This window comes from Lissotriton vulgaris, chromosome 6, assembly GCF_964263255.1.
Source record: "Lissotriton vulgaris chromosome 6, aLisVul1.2, whole genome shotgun sequence".
Classification (NCBI taxonomy): Eukaryota; Metazoa; Chordata; class Amphibia; order Caudata; family Salamandridae; genus Lissotriton; species Lissotriton vulgaris.
The window spans coordinates 175,287,903-175,312,198 of record NC_141694.1 but is presented as its reverse complement, the minus strand read 5'-3'; the positions used below and the strand labels follow the sequence as shown (position 1 = coordinate 175,312,198).

At 47.4% G+C, this 24,296-nt stretch overlaps 1 protein-coding gene across 1 annotated transcript in view; it reads right to left on the bottom strand.

The window, feature by feature from the left end:
* The window catches only part of LOC147706975 (cysteine-rich venom protein-like), an 88,931-nt gene that overhangs the window by 1,889 nt on the left and 62,746 nt on the right, over window positions 1-24,296 (bottom strand). Inside the window, exon 9 of the mRNA XM_086925611.1 lies at window positions 1,494-1,582. Within this exon, the coding sequence (XP_086781737.1) occupies window positions 1,494-1,582 (89 nt within the window). The remainder of the gene's footprint in view (window positions 1-1,493; window positions 1,583-24,296) is intronic.

Here is a 24,296-nt window from a genome sequence, read left to right as displayed (position 1 = left end):
AGATGTTAGCGACTGAAAACAGTCGCTAACATCGCTATCTCCTATTACCAACTTTTAGAGATATTCGCGCTAAGCGCGAATATCTCCAAAAGCTAACACCTGACCTGAGCATTTCTTAGCCATGTTATCCAATGGGAGGTGGATAACATGGCTAAGAGCATTAGCTTGGTAATGCATGAATATCGCTGACTTTTCAGCGATATTCATGCATTGCGGCGATTTTTATCGCATTTGCGATAAACCTTGGTAATACCAAGGTTTATTTGCGGTAAAAATCGCCGCAGCTCAGCGGTACATTTTTGTCTCTAATCAAGCAATAGCGATAATTATCACTATTGCTTGGTAATATGCCCTTTTCCAGGCCCGGTTTTCGGGCGATTTTGTTACAGGGCCAATTTTGCAGCTATGCTGCAAAAAATTCCCTGTAACAAAATCGGTCCCCACCCGTGGTCCAAACTGTTACATAAGGCACAATGACTACTCCTGGATTTAAGGTAAGTCACTGATGACCCTTGAAAATTTGCCTCTCCGTCACTCTGCCGGGTGGAGCACGTCTCCTTCGACTTTTACGAACGGTTAAACTAATACCTTTGGGATCTTCAATGAATATAACGGTGATTTAAAGACCAAATAATTCGATCCTGAAACTCCAATTAAGTCTTTCAGTGTAAACCTGCTACAAACGAATCCCTCAAATCGTGACAGTTGGTTAGAGCAGGTCCTCTTTCCTTCTTTTTTCAAGGGTCATTGGCATATATTTATTAATTCGTCCTGATGATGGTCTTGTGATTTACCTAGTTAAGACCGAAACGTTGACCTCCACGTCCACTTCTGCCACTACTGACATCTTGCGTTCAGTGACTTACCTTAAATCCAGGAGTAGTCATTGTGCCTTATGTAACAGTTTGGACGCATTCTACTGTACTGTTGGACTAATTAATGTATTCCTTGTACATTAGGATTTAGTATGTTTGATTCTAACAACTGATTAAAAACCCTTATAATTGCTTCAAAATAATAATAATTTTGATACATAATTTTCTTGTGTTGCTTCTATTTATTTATTTGGCTAGTGTGGTAGCCTTTTACAGTGATTTTTGCTCTGTCCTGAGCAATTGGACGTTTAAATATAATACAGCAACTGATGTTCACAGTTGGGATCTTAAATTCTTTCTAATAGAGATCCCTAATGCTGTTTAAGATATTGTAAAACAAATCCCTTGCTGGCAACCTGCTTTTGACATAATATTTTCACAAATCATGGCACAGCACGGTGTCTTTCAGCACTGCGTTGAGCAAAAAAATGATAAATATGCTCCCAAATATTCTATGTTGAGGAACTGACTGCAGATCGAATCCCTGAGTATTATTATACAAGACCCAAATATTCTATGTAGAGAAAAGTGCTAAATCTATTTTGCAAGGAACATGGCGCTTTAGCAAAAATAAATACGGTTTGCAATCACAAAAAGAAATATTACTTTGATACTTACTACACAGTTTGTTGTCACATGCTTGAGGACAGTCACCACATGATTTTCCTTTCTTATACGGCGTGCCAAGCATATTTTTGGCATTCCCCCTGATAATAGGAATATAGAAAATAAGATGATGCACTATTATTTTAAATTGGTTGCAAATGAGAAGCAGTATTTATCACATAATCTACATTAGATGTATTGTTCACAAAGTTTGATTTGCTATAGTCCACTTAAACAAAGGTTTTTATTCCCGTTCACGCATCAAAATCGTATGGCCCTATACTATCTACTGTACAGCCAGCAGACATTTTCAGCTTCCATCATAACATTGGTCGAACAATCATTTTTTTTATAGAGCAGAACCAATCCTTCTGACTAGGAGAATTTTAAATTGCAACTGTTAAGAAATTGGGCTTCTAGTTGGCAGAGGTATGCACCCAGTACAAGCAGGAACCACAATTGTAGTCAGGGTAAGTCACCACATACCCTAAATGATCCTGTGTTGACCCTCAAGTAGGTTGGCACATAGCTATCAGACTTAACATAAGAGGCAATGTGTAAAGTATTTGCACAGCACTTCAAACATTAACACAAAGAAAACACCACAAAAAAACTCAACACTAGTTTGGAAAAACAGAGTATATTTCTATGAACAAATCAAGAGCACAATGACAAAAATCCAATAAGTAAAATGTAAGTTTTGAATTATTAAAGATTAAATGTAGTACTTGAAAAGCTTAAAGCATCAACCAGGGCTATCTGGTTGCCTTTGACTATGGTAACGCCGAAAGATCAGGCTGACCGTAATGGAGTGCAGGTTGGAATTAGGGACCAGCCTTGGCCCACTGAAAAAGTATCTTGAATGCATCACCGACATTGTGGACGCCAAGAATGTGATGCGTTGTCGTTGATCCTAACGATGGAAGAAATGCTTTGGTTCCGAGCTGCGCAAAGTTGAGGATGTGTCCAGAATTGCACTGATGTGTTGAGCAGTCAGCAAAGTGATGACTTTGATCATCGTAGATGCAGTGATGCATCGGCATCCAAGGAGGTGCACCGAATCCGAGCGGCACAATTGCATCGAGCAGTAGGCAAAGCGATGTACTCAATCTTTCCAGCCTCCTAGATGCTTCGGCGTTAATGGAGATGCATTTCCTTTGGTCTGTGCAATGGCTTTGATGCATTGATTTATGCTGTTGCAGAATTTTATACCCACTTCCAAGGGCCCAGGACTGGATTGGCACCACTAAGCAGGGTAAGACTTACAGAAAGCAAGGTACTGTTGCTGTTTGATGAAAATTCTTTGATGTGCCTGATACTTAGCACAGGGTGCAAGCCACCATGCCTTGGAGTCACGCTAGGTTCAAGTGAGATGGGTCCAGTCCTTCCTCAGCAGGGCAGGGAGTAGCAGGCAGCAGGGCAGCACAGCTGAAAAGCAGTTCTTCCAGAGCAGCAGTTTAGCAGAGTGGCAGTCTTTTGTAGCAACACAGCAATCCTTCCTCCTGACAGAGTTCTTCACAGGCCCAGTATTGTACAGATGTGTACGTATACCCAGTTACCCAGTTGTGCTTTTGAAGTGGAGGTGACTTCAAGGAGGGGCTTTGTTGTGCATAGAGGCCATACCTCACAGCTCTGGCTCCAGACTCTCCAGGAGGGTATGCAGCCCTTTGTAAGAGGACAGGACATAGCTTATTCAGGTGTTGAAGCTTCTCTTTCCCATTCTGCACAGGCTGTGGATGGCCACTTGGTCATACCTAAGCTCCCTTTGTGTGTGGCTGTCTAGAGGAAATTACAAATGCCAGCTGTCTCCCACCCCAGATGTGTATTAGAGACAGGCTGCAGGCCCACAGGGCTAATAGAAGAAAAATGCCATCTTTCTAAAGTAAAAGACAAACAATTGATGGACTGAATCCAGAACAAATCAAAACATTCACCCCAGTCAAGAGATCTGGGTTAGGTCCATCATTCTTTTTCTCACCATGACACCCCAGTTTAGACCTGGCCATGTGCAAATAAATCTTGACCCTGTTCCTCACGGGAACAGTCTAGCCAGAACTGCCAAGCCAGGTCCTCCCTGGACCGGAAACAAGCATCCTAAGACCGGTTTCCGTGTTTCACCCATCATCAGCCAGGATAGCTTGAATCCAGTGGCACAGTGGGTTCAAACTGGAATGGCATGGTGAGCAAAAACACAATGGATTTAGGCCCAGATCTCGATACTGGGGTGAATGTGTGACGTTGTTCTTCACTTTTCTGTCCATCAATTGTTCTTTTTGCATCTTTCTAAAAGTGGCATTTTTAGAAGGGTAATGATAAATTCGACTTTACCAGTAAACAGGATTTTTCATTACAATTTCAGTAATATGACAGGTCTACTCCTTCTCAAGCAGATGTTACACCTTCTAAATTGTAATAAGGAATTCCCAATTTTAACCTATAAGAGGGGTGGGCCTCACAGTGGGGAAAAACAATGTTGGAAGTTTTAAACTACCATGATATGTAAAGCTTAAAAGTACATGTTCTACCTTTTGATTACATAGCACCCTGCCCTATGGGATACATATGGCCTACTTAACCTCATTGTTGCTGCCGATGGCCAATGGCTGTCGCATGCACTACCTCTGTAGTGCTGCGCCCTTTCATTGGCCGTCGCAGCCCCGCCCGCTCAATAGAACGTTCCGCACTAGCACGGAACGTTCGGCGCAGTTAAGAGCTTAAGGGGTGACATATATGTCATAAAAGGGGAAATTAAGTCTTGGCAAGGGTTTGAAATATCAAGACAACATAGCAGTGTAAATTGCACACACAGAATAATACTGGACAGGATTTGCTGCTACAGAGAAGAACGTAGCAGGGGCTACTGTGAAGTCAGTCAGACCGATGATGCATCTTAAGGGGTCAACTGGCAGGTATGTCATGGTCTTCTGCCAGTTCTTCTGCCACCTCTGGTGATTGTTTTAAAGTCCCAAGGTTTAAGGTTAGGAAGGAGCAGCACATCTAACACAACTCCTAAGGGTCTAGGATCTGGTCCAGGACCGGGGGAGGGCAACACTTAAGGGTTAGTACTCACACCAACAGAGGACAAGCGCAAGGTAGGAGGCCTCTGGAACTTATGTCACGGTGGATCACACAGGAGACCAGCCAAATAGCCCTTACAGTCACTTCTGGTGGGCCTGAGTTTAAGGATACAATTCAGCTCTCCTTCAATCAGCAAGGCAGGTTCAAACAGAATGTAAACCTTCTGGGGAGCAAGGCAGGCCTCAAGATGCAGGGCAGTTCTTTGGTAGCAGCAGGGCAGTCCTCTGGAGGAAAAGGCAGGCCTCAAGCAGCAGGGTAGTTCTTTGGGGCACAAGGAAGTCCCTCTGCAGTCTTCCACATATCCAGGAATGTACCAAAGAGTGGCTCAGAAAGATCAATAGTTATGCATAGTGCCAGCATTGAAGGTGTACACCACTTTTATTATGTTTTAGGGAGAGAGCACAAGAACTTTAGCATTGGTTAGCAGTGGTAAAGTGCATAGAGTCCAAATGCAAAAAAAAGGACATTTATAAAAAAAGGAGGGGTGTCTTAGCAAGGTGGTGACCATGCTGTGCTTCCACTAATGTCTCTCTTTCGCTTCTTTCTGCTTTTTGTTTCCCAAGGAGGATCAGCATACAGGACTGCTCCAGTTCTGCTTTCAGGGTTAATCAATGGACTCATTTGCTGATCGGCTCTAGATACTGCTGCTTGTGTCCTAAGTCCAGCCGCTCCTGCCACCTGAGAGGCTTCTGACTAGATAAGGGCTTTGTTCATGGTGACTCCTCGGTACCAGACTGAGTGTTGGGCATGCTCAAGGTGCAGTAGTGACACCTTAAAATACAACAGCTGTCTATGATTGGGCTGAAACGCCTGCTTCTGGGTCTCAAAATGCTATGCAGATCCGTCTAAGGCAGGACCGCACAAGCACTAGAGATGCAGCCCAGAAAGTTGAGCCTAAACCCAGAGGGAGCAGAGGGGCTTTCTGGCATGGTGTGGGAGAAGCATATTCGGCAGCACATGCTATCATGTGGGCTACAAGAGGCAGGGACACAGCCGCAAATTTCAATCACTGAACGATCCCTTCAGCAGGTAATCTTGGATGCCCGCAGCAGTCAAGATAGCAGGTGGCACCACAAGGGGGATGGAGCTTGAGGTCTCTCAAAAGGGTAATGTTGCAGCTGATCAGCATGGTCAGGCAATCATTAAAAGTACGTCTGAAGATCTGACTCAGCATTTAATGACTGGTCCGCAGGACACAGTAACCAGGAGGTGATGGCCATGCTGCAGGTCAGTAACAAGCAAGGAGCAATTGGGTTGTGTGAGGTGCCCGGGAGGGACACTGGTCTCAAGGGAAACAGTGCAGCTCACAGGTTGACCAGGAGACCATGAGTGAACTGGGTTTATTAGGGACCTACCTCGGACTGTGGTCCTCAATGAGAGGCCTATGGGAACTACAGGAGATAACGTTTGTGTTCAGTGCCCTCTCCAAGGTTACAAATGTTTAAGAAATCTTAGGCAGCATTTGAAATGGTAATGCATTTGTTGCTAGCAACAATAATTTGGTCAAGCACTAGGTGGATGTCACATCACTAGATAAAAGCTTGGACAAGTATCATATAGGGGAGATAATGTTTTCTCACTTACTTCTCATAAGCTTCCAAGTCCGCCAGGGCGACCACTACTCTAGAGACATACGTTTGGGACAGGGTGTTCCTCAGGGTTCGTCCCTGAGCCCAACCTTGTTTAATCTCTATGTCTCGCCAGTGGCTTCAAATGCCGTGAGTCATGGATTGAACATTGTGTCATACGCCGATGACACGCAGCTGGCTATCTCCCTCTCGCGTGCACCCGGTCTTGCGATGGACAGTTTCAGGGACTGCATGCAAGAACTTGCAACCTGGATGTCCACCAACTGCCTTAAATTAAACGGCAACAAGACCAAGGTGCTCGTTGTGGGGGGGAATCCATCTGCTTGGTCATCGGCGTGGTGGCCTCCATGCCTGGGTGAGGCTCCCATACCCCGCCAGGGAGTCAAAAACCTTGGCGTATGGCTCGATGCTGACCTGTCCTTTGGACCCCAAATAGACCGAGTGGCAGGTGTCTGTTTTAGCATTTTAAAAACTATACGGAAGGTTCTTGACCTCCTTCCTATGTCCGCACGGAGAACACTGGTACATGCCCTTGTGACATCACGCCTAGACTACGGCAACCTACTATACCTGGGAACCACCTGTAAGGCCATGAATCGCCTCCAGGTAATACAGAATGCGGCAGCCCGTCTCATCCTAAAAATCCCTAAACGATCAGACACCATGGCCGCTCTTAAAACCCTCCATTGGCTGCCAGTAAAAAGCAGAGTGGAATTCAAAGCCCTCTGTACCTGTCACCGCATCCTTGCTAAGAAATCGCCAATTCCACTTCAGAACCTAGTAACCAGGTATACACCATCACGCGATCTGCGCTCCTCACACGGGGCCCTACTTAAGGTTCCTAGGGTTAAAAGGGCCCGCATGGGCGGACGCTCCTTCCACCATCTGGCGGCGAAAAGCTGGAATTCCCTGCCTCTCCATCTCCGCCTAGATCTATCCGAATCCAGCTTCCGCAAGAACCTAAAAACATACCTGTTTTCCAGATAACTGGTCTCCCTCCTTTAAACCTCGTCCAGAGTCCTTTAGTTGTAGCGCGGGGACACGCGTCTGCGTAACCAAGCGCTTTATAAGCTACCCTTATTATTATTATTATATTACTGAAGGTTTAGAATTCCCATGTCTTAACCCTAACCCCAATGACTGTGATGATGACTTTTGTTTATCTGCCTCGGGGGCGATCAAGAGCAGTCCTTCTGAAGAACCAAGCTCCACAGTCAAGTGACTAAAACAACATGAAAAATCAAAAGAAAGGATTCACGCCTCTCTAATGGGAAATGGGTCTCAGGTGGCAACAGCTTTGAAATGGCACTACTCGGCCACACAGCAGTTATATACTGAATTTCGTGGTTCTGAGGTGGTTTTATCCACCATGGAAAAGAGCCAGCTGACACCCACAGAGAAAACAGAAGAGCACTCTCTGAGGCTTATTTAGAATTCTATTAAAAAAGCATCAGACTCGCTCTGACAGTACTAGGGCTCGGCTTGCAACTAAGAAATTGCAAGATGCACTAAAAAAATGAACCTGTCGAGATTTGAGAGGAAAGATTACAGATTTGAAGAGACTTATCTTGGGGTACTCAAGGGTCAGGTGAAATCTTAGGAGTCTCAAATCTCTGATATAATGTAGAAAATTGAGGACTTCGAGAACCATCAAAGGTGGAATAATATCAGCTTTCTCTGTCTGGCCGAAGGAATAGAAGGCAATGACCTTAGGGCGGTCATGTTGGACCTTCTCAAAGGTGCATTCTCTGAACTGTCTTCATGGAATTGGGAGTAGGAGGTGCAGAGGGTACACTGATGTTCTTTCATGCTCAAAAAAATAGGACCACTGAACAGGAGAGAGCTTTGGGAAGTATTTACTAAGGCAAGCACTTTTTTAGAAGGCCTCCCCTGATGCCTGGTGCAGTTTCAATTGTCAGTCCTTTTTTGTACACCCAGATTCCTGCCATATTACAGTTGAGTGCAGAAGGAGGCTAAGGGAGCTCAAGAAACCATTTCAGGATATTGGTGGTGAAGCATTTCTGCTTAACCCCATCTGCCTGAAGATCAACTTCAAATGTAAAATATGAACCGTTATGTCCAAAATCCAGGCACAAAGAATATCTGAACAAACAATCATCTGAGCATTAACGGAACTTCCGCAATGCTATTTGATTATGATGGGGAACAGTGCTGAATTTTGGTTTCGAAGGGAGAGGGATATGACTCTTTTCTGGTAGTCTGATTGTAGCATTATTAGAACCACTCCATTTGTCTTTTGGTTTTTTTCTTTATCTTTGAAAGAGGGGGTCTCTTTCCCTCCTCCACATCTGTCTGTAAGTTTTCTCCTTCTTTCACCTTAGAACTTGTTAGATTAGTATGTATATCGAGCCGGGAGAGAGGCTGCAGAGGGTCTGCATGGGAGTCATCACTCAGGACCTGGGTGTTTTGATTGCTTCACTGGGTTGGTATTGGTGGTTTTAGGATGGGGAGGTACGTGTTTCGGGGATAGAAGACTGGGGAGTGGGAGTAGTTGGGGTTAGGAAGGGACTGGAGGAGGCAAGGACACTTCAAGGGTGTTTCGGGGAGGAGAGCACAACACATGAGGAGAATCAATTGTGTATGAAAGTGTGGGTCCTCATTAGCTTTTTAGGGGACAGGTGGGTAAGGCCGGGAAAGATTGAGGGGAAGTTGATGGAAAAACAGTACTGGGTACTCAAAAGGTAATTTAGCTATGATGAGCCATATGTTTAAGCTGTGTATCGCCTCAATAAATATTTGTGGCTTGAACAATGTTGTTAAAAGAAGGAGGGTGCAGAAGATTTTATATTTTTGAAGGTAAGTATTCTTGGTCTTCAGGAGACACAAATAGAGGGGGAAAGGAAGAATTTGCTGTAGACACACAGGGGCCGATTCACAGCACTTATCTAAGATAAAAGCCTAAACTTACTACTTTTGGTATTCACAAGAAGGCATTTAATAGTAGTAAAGTTAGGACTCCTAACTTTACTACTTCTAAACTGAGATAACATTCTAAACGTACTACTTTTGGTATTCACAGAAGGCATTAAGTAGTAGTAAAGTTAGGACTCCTAACTTTACTACTACTAAATGCCTTTTGTGAATACCGAAAGTCGTAAAGTTAGGATTTTGTTTCAGTTTAGTAGTAGTAAAATTAAGAGTCCTAACTTTACTACGACTAAATGCCTTCTGTGAATACCAAAAGTAGTAAGGTTAGGATTTTATCTCAGATTAGTTCTGTGAATCGGCCCCCTGGTTCCTGAATAATATTGTGCACTACAGAAGATGCTATAACCCTATGAGTTGTTATACTGGCGCATAACAATATTTGTGCAATTAACCGATGCTCTGCTCATAAATATTGTACATGGAAAATCGTGGAATGTTTTTACACTACTGGTTGCTTTACCCTATGTTTCGTATATATGGTCCAATTTTAGAAAACCCTACAATATTATATTTCTTGGCTACTGAGCTAGCACTTTGGCCTACTCCGTCTATAGTATTTGGGTATCTGAAAATCAATGGGGCTGAAGGTGTTGTTCATGGTGATCCCGGCATTTCTCTGGGTATAAACCAAAAGTATTAAAAAAACATGTGTAACTTGAAAAGAGAGCAGGGTTTGGTGGATGGTTGGTTAAAACTTAAAGCATCAGATCCAAGCTATACTTATTATTTGGCCCCCCACAAGACATTTGCTCATTTGTTTTTCTTACTAATATCACCTAGTCTACTTCAGGGATGCCAACTCAAAATATTTCCACATGTCATGTCAAATCACAAACCATTGGTAATAGAACTTCCGTTTGCTCACCCATCATGATTTACGAAGAACTGGTCTTTAGAGAGGTTTGCTTGTTGTTAATGCAGATTATATTACACACATGAATCCCTAGATCCCTGAATTATTTTTGATCTGAATGGAGGGAGAGCCCCAATTGGAGTAGGATGCTTTAAAAGCTGGTGTAAGCTGTGAAACCCTCAGGTTTAGCTTAAATAGTCAGAAACTACAACATTTGCTTATTAGGGCCCTTGACCCTGCCTCCAGGAAGGTCGCTCCCCATGCCTCGCAGCTCCATCTGACTGTGCCCGTGCTCCTGACCCAGCTACTGCCTGTTGCCAAGTTCGAGGCCCGCCTCCACTCGCAGGCTACCACCTGCGCCTTATCCCTGGAGGCCAGTGGTAGGCCGCTGGTTTGTCACTGCTGTTCTTTATTGTGCTCTATTTTGTGCTCTGCTCTCATTTAATAGTGCTCCATTTTTGTGCCCTGCTATCATTTTTTGTGCCCCATGTTGTGTTCTGCTATTGTTTTTTGTGCCCCATTTTGTGCTCTGCTATCGTATTTTGTGCCCCATACTGTGCTCTGCCATCACTCCTACTGTGCTCTATTTTTTGTGCTCATTTATCATTTTTTATTGCATCACTGTACTGCATCTGCCCCTGTTTACTGGACTGGCTCTTGTTTTCTGTCTCCGTTTACCCGCCTTCTCTCCCCTTCTCCGTCCTTCCCCCATCCTTCCCGGGCACTGCGTCCCCTGTGGCCACACCCCCTGCTCGCCCATTCGTCGCTCCCCCCACCCAGCTGCTCCTTTCTTCCTCCTCCCCTTCTTATGGCGGCCGCTGCACGGCAGTGAGAGCGACCCTTGTCCCTGCCCCCAGACAGGTCGCTCCCCACGCTGCGCAGCTCCCCCTGACTGCGCCTGTGCTCCTGAGCCCAGCTGCTGCCTGGTGCTGAGTTCGAGGCCCGCCTTCACCCGCAGGCCAGTGGCAGGCCGCAGGTTTGTCGCTGCTGTTATTTATTGCGCTCTTTTTTGTGCTCTACTGTCGTTTTATAGTGCTCCATTTTTGTCCCCTGCAATCGTTTTTTGTGCCCCATTTTTTGCTCTGCTATCGTTTTTTGTGACCCATCTTGTGCTGTGCTATTGTTTTTTGTGCCCCATTTTGTGCCCTGCTATCGTTTTTTGTGCCCCATACTGCGCTCTGCCATTGCTCTTATTGTGCTCTATTTTTTGTGCTCTGTTATCGTTTTTTATTGCATCACTGTACTGCATCTGCCCCTATTTACTGTACTGGCTCTTACTTTCTGTCTCTGCTTACCCGCCTTCTCTCCCCTTTGCCGTCTTTCCTCCAGCCTTCCCGCCGCTGCGATCCCTGAGGCCCCGCCCCCGCTCGCCCATTCATCGCTCCCCCCTCCCAGCTGCTCCTCCCTCCTACCTTATATATTTATTTATTTAAGACATTTATTAAGCGCACTATCACCTTGCCGGCATCCTGGCGCTGACTGGTTCAGAGGAGCGGACGTTAACAGATGGAGCGTGACCTTTCAAGGAGTTGCCTTGGGAAAAGACATGTTTTGATCTTTCTCCTAAACGGAAAAAGTTCCGTAATTTGCCTGATCTCACGCGGGAGCAGATTCTAGAGTTTGGCAGCAGCCACCTCAAAGGATCTGGCCCCAGCTCTGACCTTCCTGAATCTAGGTACCTTCACCAACTTGGCCGTGGAAGATCGAAGCTGCCTAGTTGGATAGTACCAAGAAAATTTCGATTGCAGGGAGGCAGGGTCGGTTCCATGGAGAGCCCTAAAGACTAGGCAGAGGGCCTTAAATGGTATCCTCTGCCTCATAGGTAGCCAATGCAGTTTCACAAGGGTGGACAACCCATGTGCTCTTCTAGGAAGCCCCAGAGCCAACCTGGCAGCCGCTGATTGGACCCTTTGGAGCCTATCCAACATAAACTCAGGGGAGACCCAGCAAAAGGGCATTACAATAGTCCAACCTGCTGAGGATTGTACACCTTACCACTTGTGCACGAGCTTGAGATGGTAAAAGTGGCAAGACTTTCCTCAGGGAGCGTAAGATGGCAAAGCAGCAGGCAGTCGTCTTTTTACATGGGTCTCCATACTGAGCCTTTGATCTAGCATTACCCCTAAATTACGGACTGAGTCCACAGGCAGTACTTTGGTCCCTGTTTCCGGAGGCCAAAAGTTATCTGGAAATGGACGGGGGATCTTATTCCCGGCGCTAAAAAGCACCTCCGTCTTCCCAGCATTAAACTGAAGGGAATTATCCTTTAACCATCGTGACGTATCACGCAGACTGTTGTGGAAGACCTCCACAGATGTTGAATCCTCACCCTCAAAGGAGAGGATCATCTGCGTGTCATCAGCGTAATTTACGATCCTGATGTTATACGATTTAATAAGTGAGATCAAAGGTCTGAGATACAGATTAAAAAGTATGGGACTAATTGCTGAGCCCTGAGGGACCCCGTGAGGTACCTGAGTGAAGGCCAATTGAAAGGGGGGCAAAGACACCGCCTGCTGCCTAACCTGCAGAAATGATCGAAACCACATCAAAGCACTACCTCTAACCCCAGCCTCAGATAACCGGTTCAACAAGATCTTGTGGTTGACCGTATCAAAGGCGGCAGACATATCCAGCAGGATCAGAAATGCTGCCTGCCTCCTATCTGCGCGCCTCTGAAGCTCTTCCATAGCGGTGACCAAGGCTGTTTCGGTCCTGTGAAGTGGCCGGAAACCAAATTGATCATCATCTAGTAATTGATGATGTTCCAGATGTTTGGAGAGGGTGGTGCTAACCAGGCGCTTGACAATCTTGGCTGGAAAAGGCAGCAGGGAAATGGGTCTATAATTTTTAGAACAGTCAGGGTCAAGGGAGGGCTTTTTCAGCAAAGGAGATATCACAGCCCGTTTCCACTGGGCTGGAACGATACCAGTAGCGAGAGATTGATTGCATATTAGGCGGAGTGAAGGAAATAGTTCCTCATCATATTCTTTCCAAATTTTGTGTGACACAGGGTCCAAAGGAGATCTAGAGGAAATCCCTCTGGCTAACCCACTAAATGCCTCTTGCGTAAAGAGTGGGAATTCAAGTATTAGTTCCTTTGGTGCCCCGGCTGGCACAACCGACCCGTCCACTAAAGACCCAGGTCTCGTGTCGAGAGAAGGATCAGATTAAGGAGAAACCTCCAAATCCTCAATAATTTTCTCAATTTTTTCTTTAAAGAATTTGGCAAGGTTCTCGCAAAGATCTTGGGACGGGACAATTGCATTCTTGGAGCATTCAGGGTTGGTAAAGCTGTTCAATATATTAAAAATGCTTTTGGAGCTATTAGTGGAATTACAAATCAAGGAGGAATAATATTCTGCCTTAGATTTCTTAATCAGATTCTTATATTCCAAAACCTTGTTTTTCCATACCTCCTTAGAGGCTTCCTCATATTCCCGTCTCCAGCTTCTTTCAGCCTTTTTACAGCCCTGCCTCATGTTTTTCAATGTATCGTTGAACCAGGGGGCAGAACCATTCCCCCTACAACTACGTGTTTTTAGGGCAGCATAAGCATCCAAGACAGCTGTAATTCCCGTGCAAAGAGAGACGTAGTTTTCCTCTACATGCTTGTCCGCATCAAAGAGCTCTCGCACATTAAACACCCCACCAGGGACTTCAAGCGTGCGAGATCCCTCCAATCTCTGCACCGAAATTCCTTAGTAGTCACAGGAGCCCTGATATGCACACCATTAATGTTTACAAAAAATTTGACGAGGGAGTGATCTGTCCAGTCCATGGGAAGATTTCCCCCCATATCCAACACGTCAGGAGCCGGGAACACCAGATCTAGAAGGTATCCCGCCTTGTGAGTAGCACCCATGACCTGCTGAGAAAGACCGAGGCTATCACAGGACTGAAGTATGTTAAGAAGACCCAAGTCAAGGGAGCCATTACACCAGAGGTTACATCTCCCAAACAACCAGCTTATGATGAGAAGCTGCGATATTAGTTAGGGTAGCTAATAGCGCTTGTTGCTGCTGTAAGCTAAAAGCCCCTGGCGGTCTAAAACATAATTCCCCAGTGAAAGTGGTCCCGGAATGAGTCCAGATAGATAGACCCAATAGCTCTGTACCCTCTGCCGGATCTAGGTCAATAATATTGATTCTGCAAGTTGCATTAAAAATCACTCCTAGTCCTCCGCCTCTCCCACTGCACCTAGGAAGATGTAAGAATTTAAACTCAGGAGGACAAGAACAACGGGGGTCATCCAAACAATCAGAGCGAGTCCATGTTTCCGTCATGAAGAGGATATCCAATTCATGAGTTTCAATCAACAGCTGGATCTCTATACTGTGCTTAGGCAAGGACCTCACTTTCAAGAGCCCACATTTCAAGAGACTGTCAGCAAGAGAGTCTGCTCGTGGGAGGGCTGTGTGCAACAGTCTAACCGTTCATTTGTCTGCATGGAGCTTACTTAATTGTAAGAGCATCTCCCTCGAATAGGGAGGACCGGATGGTAATTGACCAGATTCCAAAAGGCCAAAACAGGCAGCATAACTGGCACAAGGCGCTACCTTGGCGCGGATGGGTGCAGACGGGCTTGCCTTTGGTGCGGCTTCGGCGCGCCTCCGGCGTGCCCGCTGCGCGGACGAGATGACATCGTCCTTATATCCGGTGTTGAGGAGGGCTGGATGCAGACAGCAACTGGACCGCAACCCTTTCCTCTGTATAGTATGGCGGCTCTCAGCACTCTCTCCGACAGTGTCAGCACGTAGTCTGCTGCGCTGGGAGATGAGAGGTACTCAGCCGTGGGGCTGGTGAGGTTAAAAGCTTTCGCTAAATAAATGAAATAACAAAAGATTTCCGAATGCACACAGTTTAAAAAACACACTAGCCTCTGGCTTTCCGCCTCAGAGGTGAGCCAGTCAAGATTCACGCGCTCGCGCTACAGAGCAGTTTAAATACCTCGGGAGGGTGGGATGCGGCCAGCAACTGGACCGCAACCCTTTCCTCCGTCCAGTATGGCGTCTCTCAGCACTCTCTCCTACAGCGTCAGCACGTAGTCTGCTGCGCTGGGAGATGAGAGGTACTTGGCCGTGGGGCAGGTGAAGTTAAAAGCTTTCGCTAAATAAATGATATAACAAAAGATTTCCGAATGCACACAGTTTAAAAAACACACTAGCCTCTGGCTTTCCGCCTCAGAGGTGAGCCAGTCAAGATTCACGCGCTCGCGCTACAGAGCAGTTTAAATACCTCGGGAGGGTGGGATGCGGCCAGCAACTGGACCGCAACCCTTTCCTCCGTCCAGTATGGCGTCTCTCAGCACTCTCTCCTACAGCGTCAGCACGTAGTCTGCTGCGCTGGGGGATGAGAGGTACTCGGCCGTGGGGCTGGTGAGGTTAAAAGCTTTCGCTAAATAAATGAAATAACAAAAGATTTCCGAATGCACACAGTTTAAAAAACACACTAGCCTCTGGCTTTCCGCCTCAGAGGTGAGCCAGTCAAGATTCACGCGCTCGCGCTACAGAGCAGTTTAAATACCTCGGGAGGGCGGGATGCGGCCAGCAACTGGACCGCAACCCTTTCCTCCGTCCAGTATGGCGTCTCTCAGCACTCTCTCCTACAGCGTCAGCACGTAGTCTGCTGCGCTGGGAGATGAGAGGTACTCGGCCGTGGGGCTGGTGAGGTTAAAAGCTTTCGCTAAATAAATGAAATAACAAAAGATTTCCGAATGCACACAGTTTAAAAAACACACTAGCCTCTGGCTTTCCGCCTCAGAGGTGAGCCAGTCAAGATTCACGCGCTCGCGCTACAGAGCAGTTTAAATACCTCGGGAGGGTGGGATGCGGCCAGCAACTGGACCGCAACCCTTTCCTCCGTCCAGTATGGCGTCTCTCAGCACTCTCTCCTACAGCGTCAGCACGTAGTCTGCTGCGCTGGGAGATGAGAGGTACTCGGCCGTGGGGCAGGTGAAGTTAAAAGCTTTCGCTAAATAAATGATATAACAAAAGATTTCCAAATGCACACAGTTTAAAAAACACGCTAGCCTCTGGCTTTCCGCCTCAGAGGTGAGCCAGTCAAGATTCACGCGCTCGCGCTACAGAGCAGTTTAACCCCTTTGATGCTTGTGTCAAGGTGAACTCGTCATGGGTTTTACCTGCCCTGTGCTTATGACGAGTTGACCTTGTCACAAACAATGGGATTTTGCAAATGGCAGCACACAGCGGGAATATGCAGTAGCAATGATGTGGTTAAATACCTCGGGAGGGCGGGATGCGGCCAGCAACTGGACCGCAACCCTTTCCTCCATCCAGTATGGCGGCTCTCAGCCCTCTCTCCTACAGCGTCAGCACATAGTCTGCTGCGCTGGGAGATGAGAGGTACTCGGCCGTGGGGCAGGTGAAGTTAAAAGCTTTTGCTAAACAAATGAAATAACAAAAGATTTCCAAATGCACACAGTTTAAAAAACACGCTAGCCTCCGGCTTTCCGACTCAGAGGTGAGCCAGTCAAGATTCACGCGCTCGCGCTACAGAGCAGTTTAAATACCTCTGAGGGCGGGATGCGGCAAGCAACTGGAACGCAACCCTTTCCTACCTCCCCTTCTTATGGCGCCACTGGTGTGCCAAAGGCGCACCTAAGGCAAGCCCATCTGCGCCTGTCCATGCCCGGACCGCACCCAGCGCCAGAACCCCTGGCCCCCACGGATGCAGTGATGCCCGACTGAGCTATGATGCCAGCACCCTCTAAGCACTCAACACCGGCCAAAAACACACCTTCTACCGAGCCACCCCGAAGCGCACCCATGGACCCTTCACCTGCTGGAGCAGCAGCTTCACTGGCATCTGGCCAGCCAAACCACCAACCAAGGAACCGAACTACCTCAGATGCATCCTTCTCAACACCCGCTTCACCTGCAAACATGCCGACGAACTCTGGGACCTTCTTGACTCCACCACCCCGGACGTCGCCTTCATGACAGAGACCTGGTTGAACGCTGCCTCAGCATCCGACATCGCCATAGCCATCCCAGAAGGCTACAAGATCACCGACAGAGACCGCACCAATGGAACAGGAGGAGGAATCGCCAACGTCCACAGGAACACCCTCAGAGTCTTGACCGACACCCACGATACCCTCAGCACCGCCGAACACATGCACTTCCAGATCCACACTGACCCCAACACCACCCTCAGAGGAACCCTTGTCTACAGGCCCCCCAGACCCCGACCAAGGTTCAGCAACTCCATCACTGACTTCATCAGCACACACGCCCTCGCCTCTACAGACTACATCCTCCTTGGATACCCGAACTTCCACGTCGAGAACAACAACAACGCCAACTCCACCACATTGATCAACAACCTCGCCAACCTTGGACTCAGACAGCTCGTGACAACACCCACCCCCGATGCCGGCCACACGCTCGACCCCATCTTCACCGCAAGCCCCCATGTCTCCAACCCCACCACCTAACCCCACTGGACCGACCACCACTGCATCCACTTCACCTTTAGGAAGCCCACCAGCCACTACTGCACGCAACAGATGCCTCGACGCTGCTAGGGCAAAATCACTGAAGACCAGCTAACCACCACCCTCACCCAGAACCCACCCGCCGACTCCACTGATCCCGACACCGCCGCCCGCAACCTCAGACAGTGGATCGACGACTGCACCAACACCCTTTCCCCACTCAGCCACACCAGCAAGAAAGCCACCTGGATCACCGAAGACCTACAGGCCTCTAAACGAACATGCCGAAAATTGGAGAAGAACTGGCTCCTCGAACGATCACTGAACAGCTACACAGCCCACAAGAACGCCACCGGCAAACACCATCAACTCATCAGAGCCGCCAAGAGGGCCTCCTTTAAGAATCACCTAGATAACAATACACACACCAGCAAAGAGCTCTTCAACATCATGAAGGAACTCTCCAACCCCAGCTCCACCACCAACGACATCCTGCCTTCGCAAGGCCTGTGCGACTCACTGGTCACCTTCTTCCTCCTAAAGATCGCCGACATCCACAACAACTTCAGCGCCACCACCACCCTGACAACCAGCACCCCCACAACCACCACCGCACCAACCGCTTGCTCTCCTGGACCAGCGTCAATGATGAGGACACCTGCAAGAAAATGAACACCATCCACTCCGTATCACCATTATAGATCCTTGCCCTCACCTCATCTTCACAAAGCCAGCACAGCCATCGCACCCCATCTCTGGAGAGTAATCAACATCTCCTTCGAGACAGCAACCTTAACGGAAAGCATGCTGAGATCAACGCCTTACTCAAGAAACGAAAGGCGAACCCCAAGGACCTCAAGAACTTTCGACCCATCTCCCTGCTCCCGTTCCCAGCAAAGGTCACCGAGAAAATCGTCAACAACTGACCCGCTACCTCGAGAAGAACAACATCCTGGACCCATCCCAGTCCGGTTTCCACAGCACCCACAGCACCGAAACCACCCTCATCGCCGCCACAGATAACATCAGGACCCTGCTTGACAACATAGAAACAGCGGCCCTCATCCTCCTGGACCTATCGGCCGCTTTCGACATGGTCTGCCACCGCACACTACGAACACGCCTCTACGATGCCGGAATCCAAGCGAAGGCTCGGACTGGACCACATCCTTCCTCTCTGGCAGAACTCAGAGCCTCCACCTCCCCCCCTTCCGCTCCAATGCCACCGAGAGCATCTGCAGTGTACCCCAGGGCTCAGACCGACGCTGTTAAACATCTACATGGCACCCCTAGCCCACGTTGCCCAACAGCACAACCTCAACATCATCATCTACACCGACGACACCCAGCTGATCCTCCCCCTCACTAAAGACCCTCTCACCACCAAAACCAACCTCCACAAAGGAATGAAGGACGTCGCCGAATGGATGAAGAACAGCCGACTGAAGCTGAATTCAGACAAAACGGAGATCCTCATCCTCTGCCCCTCCCCCTCATCCTGAGACGACTCCTGGTTGCCGACGACCCTGGGAACAGCTCCAACACCAACCGACCACGCACACAACATCGGGGTCATCCCTGATTCCACCCTCTCCATGACTAAACAGTTTAACGCTGTCTCCTCTTTCTGCTTCAACACCCTCCGAATGCTCCGCAGGATATTCAAGTGGATCCACACCAAAATGAGAAAAACTGTCACCCAGGCCCTCGTCACCTGCATGCTGGACTACAGAAACGCCCTCTAAGCAGGAACGTCGGCCAAGCTTCTGAGACGGCTGCAACGCATCCAGAACACCTCGGCATGCCTGATCCTCGACATCCCCCGCCGTAGCTACATCACACCCCACCTGAGAGACCTGCACTGGCTCCACGTCAACAAGAGGGTACCCTTCAAGCTCCTTCTCCACGCGCACAAAGCTATGCACAACACCGGCTCAGCATACCTCAACAGACGACTCGGGTTCTACACCCCCACCCACCAGCTCGGCCGGCCTTGCTCTCGCCACAGTCCCTCGCCTCCAAAGAACAACTGCTGTTAGCAGATTCTTCTCCCACCTCGCCTCCAAGACCCTGAACACGCTCCCCACCAACCTACGGCAGACCCAAGACCTACTGGCCTTCAGAAGACTCCTCAAGCACACCCCTTCCCCACTGCGCATATAAGTGTAAGTTTGAAGTGGCACACTTAAATTAAATGCTACTAGTGGCCCTGCAGCACTGTGTGTGCAACACAAAGATGTAGCCTTTCAAACCTGTCCCAGGCCTGCTACTGTAGAGCCTGCATGCAGTTTACCGCCACAATGACTTGGCATTTAAACTTACTTGCCAAGCCTTCAACTCCCTTTTTTACTAGTCATAGGTCAACCCAGATGTTGGGCCTAGGTAGCCCTACTGTTTAAGTAAAAGCTAGGACATGTACATTTATTGTGTGGCATGTCCTAGTTAGGACAAACATCCTATTTTGTTTCTCACTACTGTGAGGCCTACTCCTCTCATAGGCTAGCATTGGGAAATCCCATATTTATTTATTTATTTATTTATTTATTTATTGACATTTGTAGAGCGCGGCGAATACCCGTGGGCGTCTCGGCGCTAGTTAAGGGATGGATCAGCAACTGGGGTAAAGAAGATATACAAGGCTATTGGTCAAATAACCACGTCTTTAGCTGTTTGCGGAATGTGAACAGGGAGGGACTTGCTCGGATATGTGCAGGAAGGGTGTTCCAGAGTCTAGGGGCGGCAACCAGGAAACGCCTGTCGCCCCAGGTGACTGTTCTAGTGCAAGGCACAACCAAGAAGTTCTGAATAGAGGAACGAAGAGATCGGGTTGGGACATGATGGAGAAGATTCTGTTTGAGAAAGTGGGGACCTTGATTATTGAGTGACTTGTAAACAATACACAGCGATTTGAATTTGATACGGCTGCGTATCGGGAGCCAATGGAGATCCCTAATGATGTTTGTAACTGGTGCGAACTTGGGGATCCCAGCCAGCATTCGTGCGGCTGCATTTTGGATTGACTGCATCTTATTTGTCACTCGGACTTGGGCATAAAAGAATAGAGCGTTACAATAGTCCAAGGGGGACAGGACTAGTGAGCTGACCAGTGTTTTCCCGGCCGTGTTCGGTAGGAAAGGTAGTATTTTCCTTATCATTCTCAATTTCATATGAGCTGAAGCCGCAGTTTTATTCGCATGTGCCATAAAATTGAGGCCAGCAACGAAGATGACGCCTGGATTTCTCACTTTGCTAGCTGGACTCGGCGGGGGACCGAAAGATGGTGGCCACCAGACAGGTGACCAGCCCGGGGAGAGGTGACCGAAGATGACCACTTCAGTTTTTTCTGAATTGAGTTTCAGACAATTCGTGGCCATCCAGTCACCTATTGCCATCATTCCTCTCGTGAATCGATTGGCCACTTCCTCCCCGTCCCCTTTGATAGCCAGTACCAATTGGGTGTCATCGGCGTAGGAGGTAAGGCTCATCCCAAATGCTTTGATGACATTTGCAAGGTCCGACACGTAGATATTAAATAGTGTCGGACTCAGGGATGAGCCTTGAGGGACCCCACACGGCAGAGACACCTTCGATGATTGGTAGGGTCCTAGAGATACTGCTTGTGATCTATTGGCCAGAAACGATACAAGCAGGTCCAGAGCAGTTTTCTGGACCCCCAGTCGTTCGACACGGTCGACTAAGATCTTGTGGTCGACCGTGTCGAAGGCCGCCGAAAGATCCAGCAGTACCAGGAGTGCTGTCCCCCCCTGGTCTCGTATGGCTCTGATGTCATCCGCAGCCTTTAGAAGGGCAGTTTCCGTGCCATGACATTTGCGGAATCCGAACTGGGTGTTATCGAGCAACTGGTGCTGCTCCACAAATTCCGACAGTTGCTGATTCATGGCTTTTTCTATTACCTTAGCCAGGAAAGGAAGACTGGCTATCGGACGATAGTTTTTCAGGTCATCTTTATTCAAATTGGCTTTCTTTAAGAGGGGTTTGACCAACGTATGTTTCAGAGAAGCCGGGAAAATTCCGGAGCTAAACATAGTGTTGCAAACATGAGTTATAGCCGGTATCAACGTGTCCATAACTGGCATAAGAACTTTGAGCGGACACGGGTCTAATGCAGAACCTGATCTGATTCTTGAAATAATACTCCTTGTCTGATCCATAGTGAGCTCCACAAAGCAGGTCAGTGTGTTATCCCGTGAGGTGGAGGACAAGGATAGTGGTGTAGAGTCCGTGTTTAGAGAAAAAGCCTGATAGATGTCGTTAACCCAAGCAGGGTGCATGTCGATAAATACAGTAAGCAAGTGGTACAGAATACTACGCTTCTTCTTAGAGCTCGGCCACCAGATCCACAGCGGAGCTGAAGTCTTTGATGATCCTGAGACTTTGATGAACAGAGGCCAGCCAACAAGCTTTTGGAGAACACTGGAAGTTAGTCACAAGGCAAAGGTAGTAGGCAGCAGGCCAGCACAGCAAGGCAGGAGCAAACTGACAGTGAAATGAAATGATGTGAAAATGACATTAAATGAAAATGAAAAGAGGGTTTTTATAAAGCGCGTGTATGCCAGTGGCGTCTTAGCGCTGGACTATCAAGCATACCGGGAATTAATTGGGAGAGATGAAACAGAATAATGCAGCTGGGTATTAGAACAACCGGGTTTCAAGATCCCACCTAAATTGGGATAGGTTTTTTGTGTTCTAAGATGTAGGGGCATGGAATTCCATAACTTAGGAGCTAGGTATTGGAAACTTCTACCACCCCATTTTAGCGTACTTATCCTAGGGACTCTTAACAAGGACGCTGAGGCGGAGCGAAAATTTCTTTGTGGAACATACCACTCAACGTGTTGTCTAATTTGTCCTGGTCCATTACTATGTAAAGCCTTGTGTAGAATACACATCGACTTGAATTTAATCCTAGCTGTAATCGGGAGCCAGTGAAGTTGCTCTCGAATCGCCAGGCTGGTGGAACTGAATTTAGGTAGGTTCAACAGTAGGCGCGCCGCTGTGTTCTGTAGAATCTGTAGTTTGTGTATAACACTTTGTTTGGCACCAAGGTATAGTGAGTTACAGTAGTCGATTTTCGACAGGATCAGTGCAGTGACTACGTAGTATTATTGACCTGGTCAGATACGGAAAGCTGGTCATCTACTATAATCCCCAGGTTCTTTACCTTTTTTACGGGACTAGGGCAAACTCCTGCAGTATCTGGGTTCCAGAGAGAAGTATCCCCTCCAAAGGTCGAAACCTTTGTCTTTCCAGTGTTAAGCTTTAAGCAGTTGCCCTGCATCCAGTTTATAATATGGGCCATGCATGAGTTGAAACAGGCTGCTACATCCTCCAATGGGTCAACCAAGGAGACGACAATTTGTGTGTCGTCTGCATAACAAATTGTTGTAAAGCCAAAGGAGCGAATACTTTTTGCCAGTGGGGCTACATATATATTGAACAGGGTGGGCGAAAGTGCCCCCTGGTAGCACAGCAGCCATTCTGGCAATGTTCAGGCGTGGAGCCAGTGACGTCTGGTTACAACTCCAAAAGTGTCTGATTCGATGTGGTCAGATGCCCAATACGTATACCCAAAAGTGCCTTTGATGTATGGGGTGACTTAAAAAAACTAAAGTGCACAGGTCCCCTTTTACCCCAGTTATGTCTGCCAGCCTAGCTATGGGTGGTAAATCAGCCCCTTGTGTGGAGACAGAACACTACCTAACCAAGTGAAATCTTACTTCCTGCCCCCATATTGCCCAGGATGACCCATCAGTATGCATATGAATGCAGATGCAGTTGCGCTTCCTGTATTGTGACTGTCTAGAGGGAATGCATACATGTGTTTGTCACCCAGACCAGACGTGTATTGGAGACAGGCTGTCAGAAACACAGAGCAGTAAGTGCAGACAAATGTCTACTTTCTAAAATATGAATTTCTAAAATAGTAAAGTGAAATCAACCCTCACCAGTAAGTAGAATTTATCAATGCCATTCCAAACATGAAATAACAAAAAGCTACTTTGCTCTAATCAGGAATTACCACTGAAAAAGTTATAAAGGAATTCCTAATACTAACCTATGAGAGGGGTAGGCCTCACAGTAGTGAAAAATGTAATAGGCTGTCTGTCACTACCATGCAGCGCAAACCACAACAGTACATATCCTTCAATTTGCTTACATAGCACCCGGCTAGTAATGCTACCTAGGTCCAACCTTTGAGGTGGCTTACATGTAATAAAAGGGGAGTTTCAGGCTTGGAGAGTAGTTGTAAATGCCAAGTCGTAGTGGAAGTATACTGCACACACAAGCACTGCAGTGGAAGGCCTGAAACAAGTTTGAAAGGCTAATTCTGTGGGTGCAGTGTTGCAGACCACAAGTAGGATTTTGCTTACAGGCCCCAGGTATATGGTATACCACTTTACAAGGGACTTACAAGTAAATTACATATGTCAGTCAGGTATACACCAATAACATGCATGTTTAGAGAAGAAGAACATCGACTTTAGCACTGATTATCAGTGGTAAAATGCTCAGAGTCCTAAGGCCAACAAAAAGATACAGTAAAACGTGGAGGTAAAAAGCAAAAAGTATAAGTGAAGACCACCCTAAGGATGCCAGGTCTTACAGGAATTCAAGAAGACAATCTGGATTGGCATCAGCCGTTGACCGCCGTATGGAAGATATGGGTAAAAACTTCATGGAAGGCCGTCTACACATCCTTCCTGTGGTAATTATGTTGACTTGAGTTTGGATTAGAGTAGGTTTGACTTGTGAACTGTGTCATTCCGATCGGAGAATAATGTAATTGGCCAATGATCTGTCCTAGAATTGGTTTAAATTGCTTTGTCTTAGTTGTTGATGGCACAAGTGAAAATATCCAGTGTATA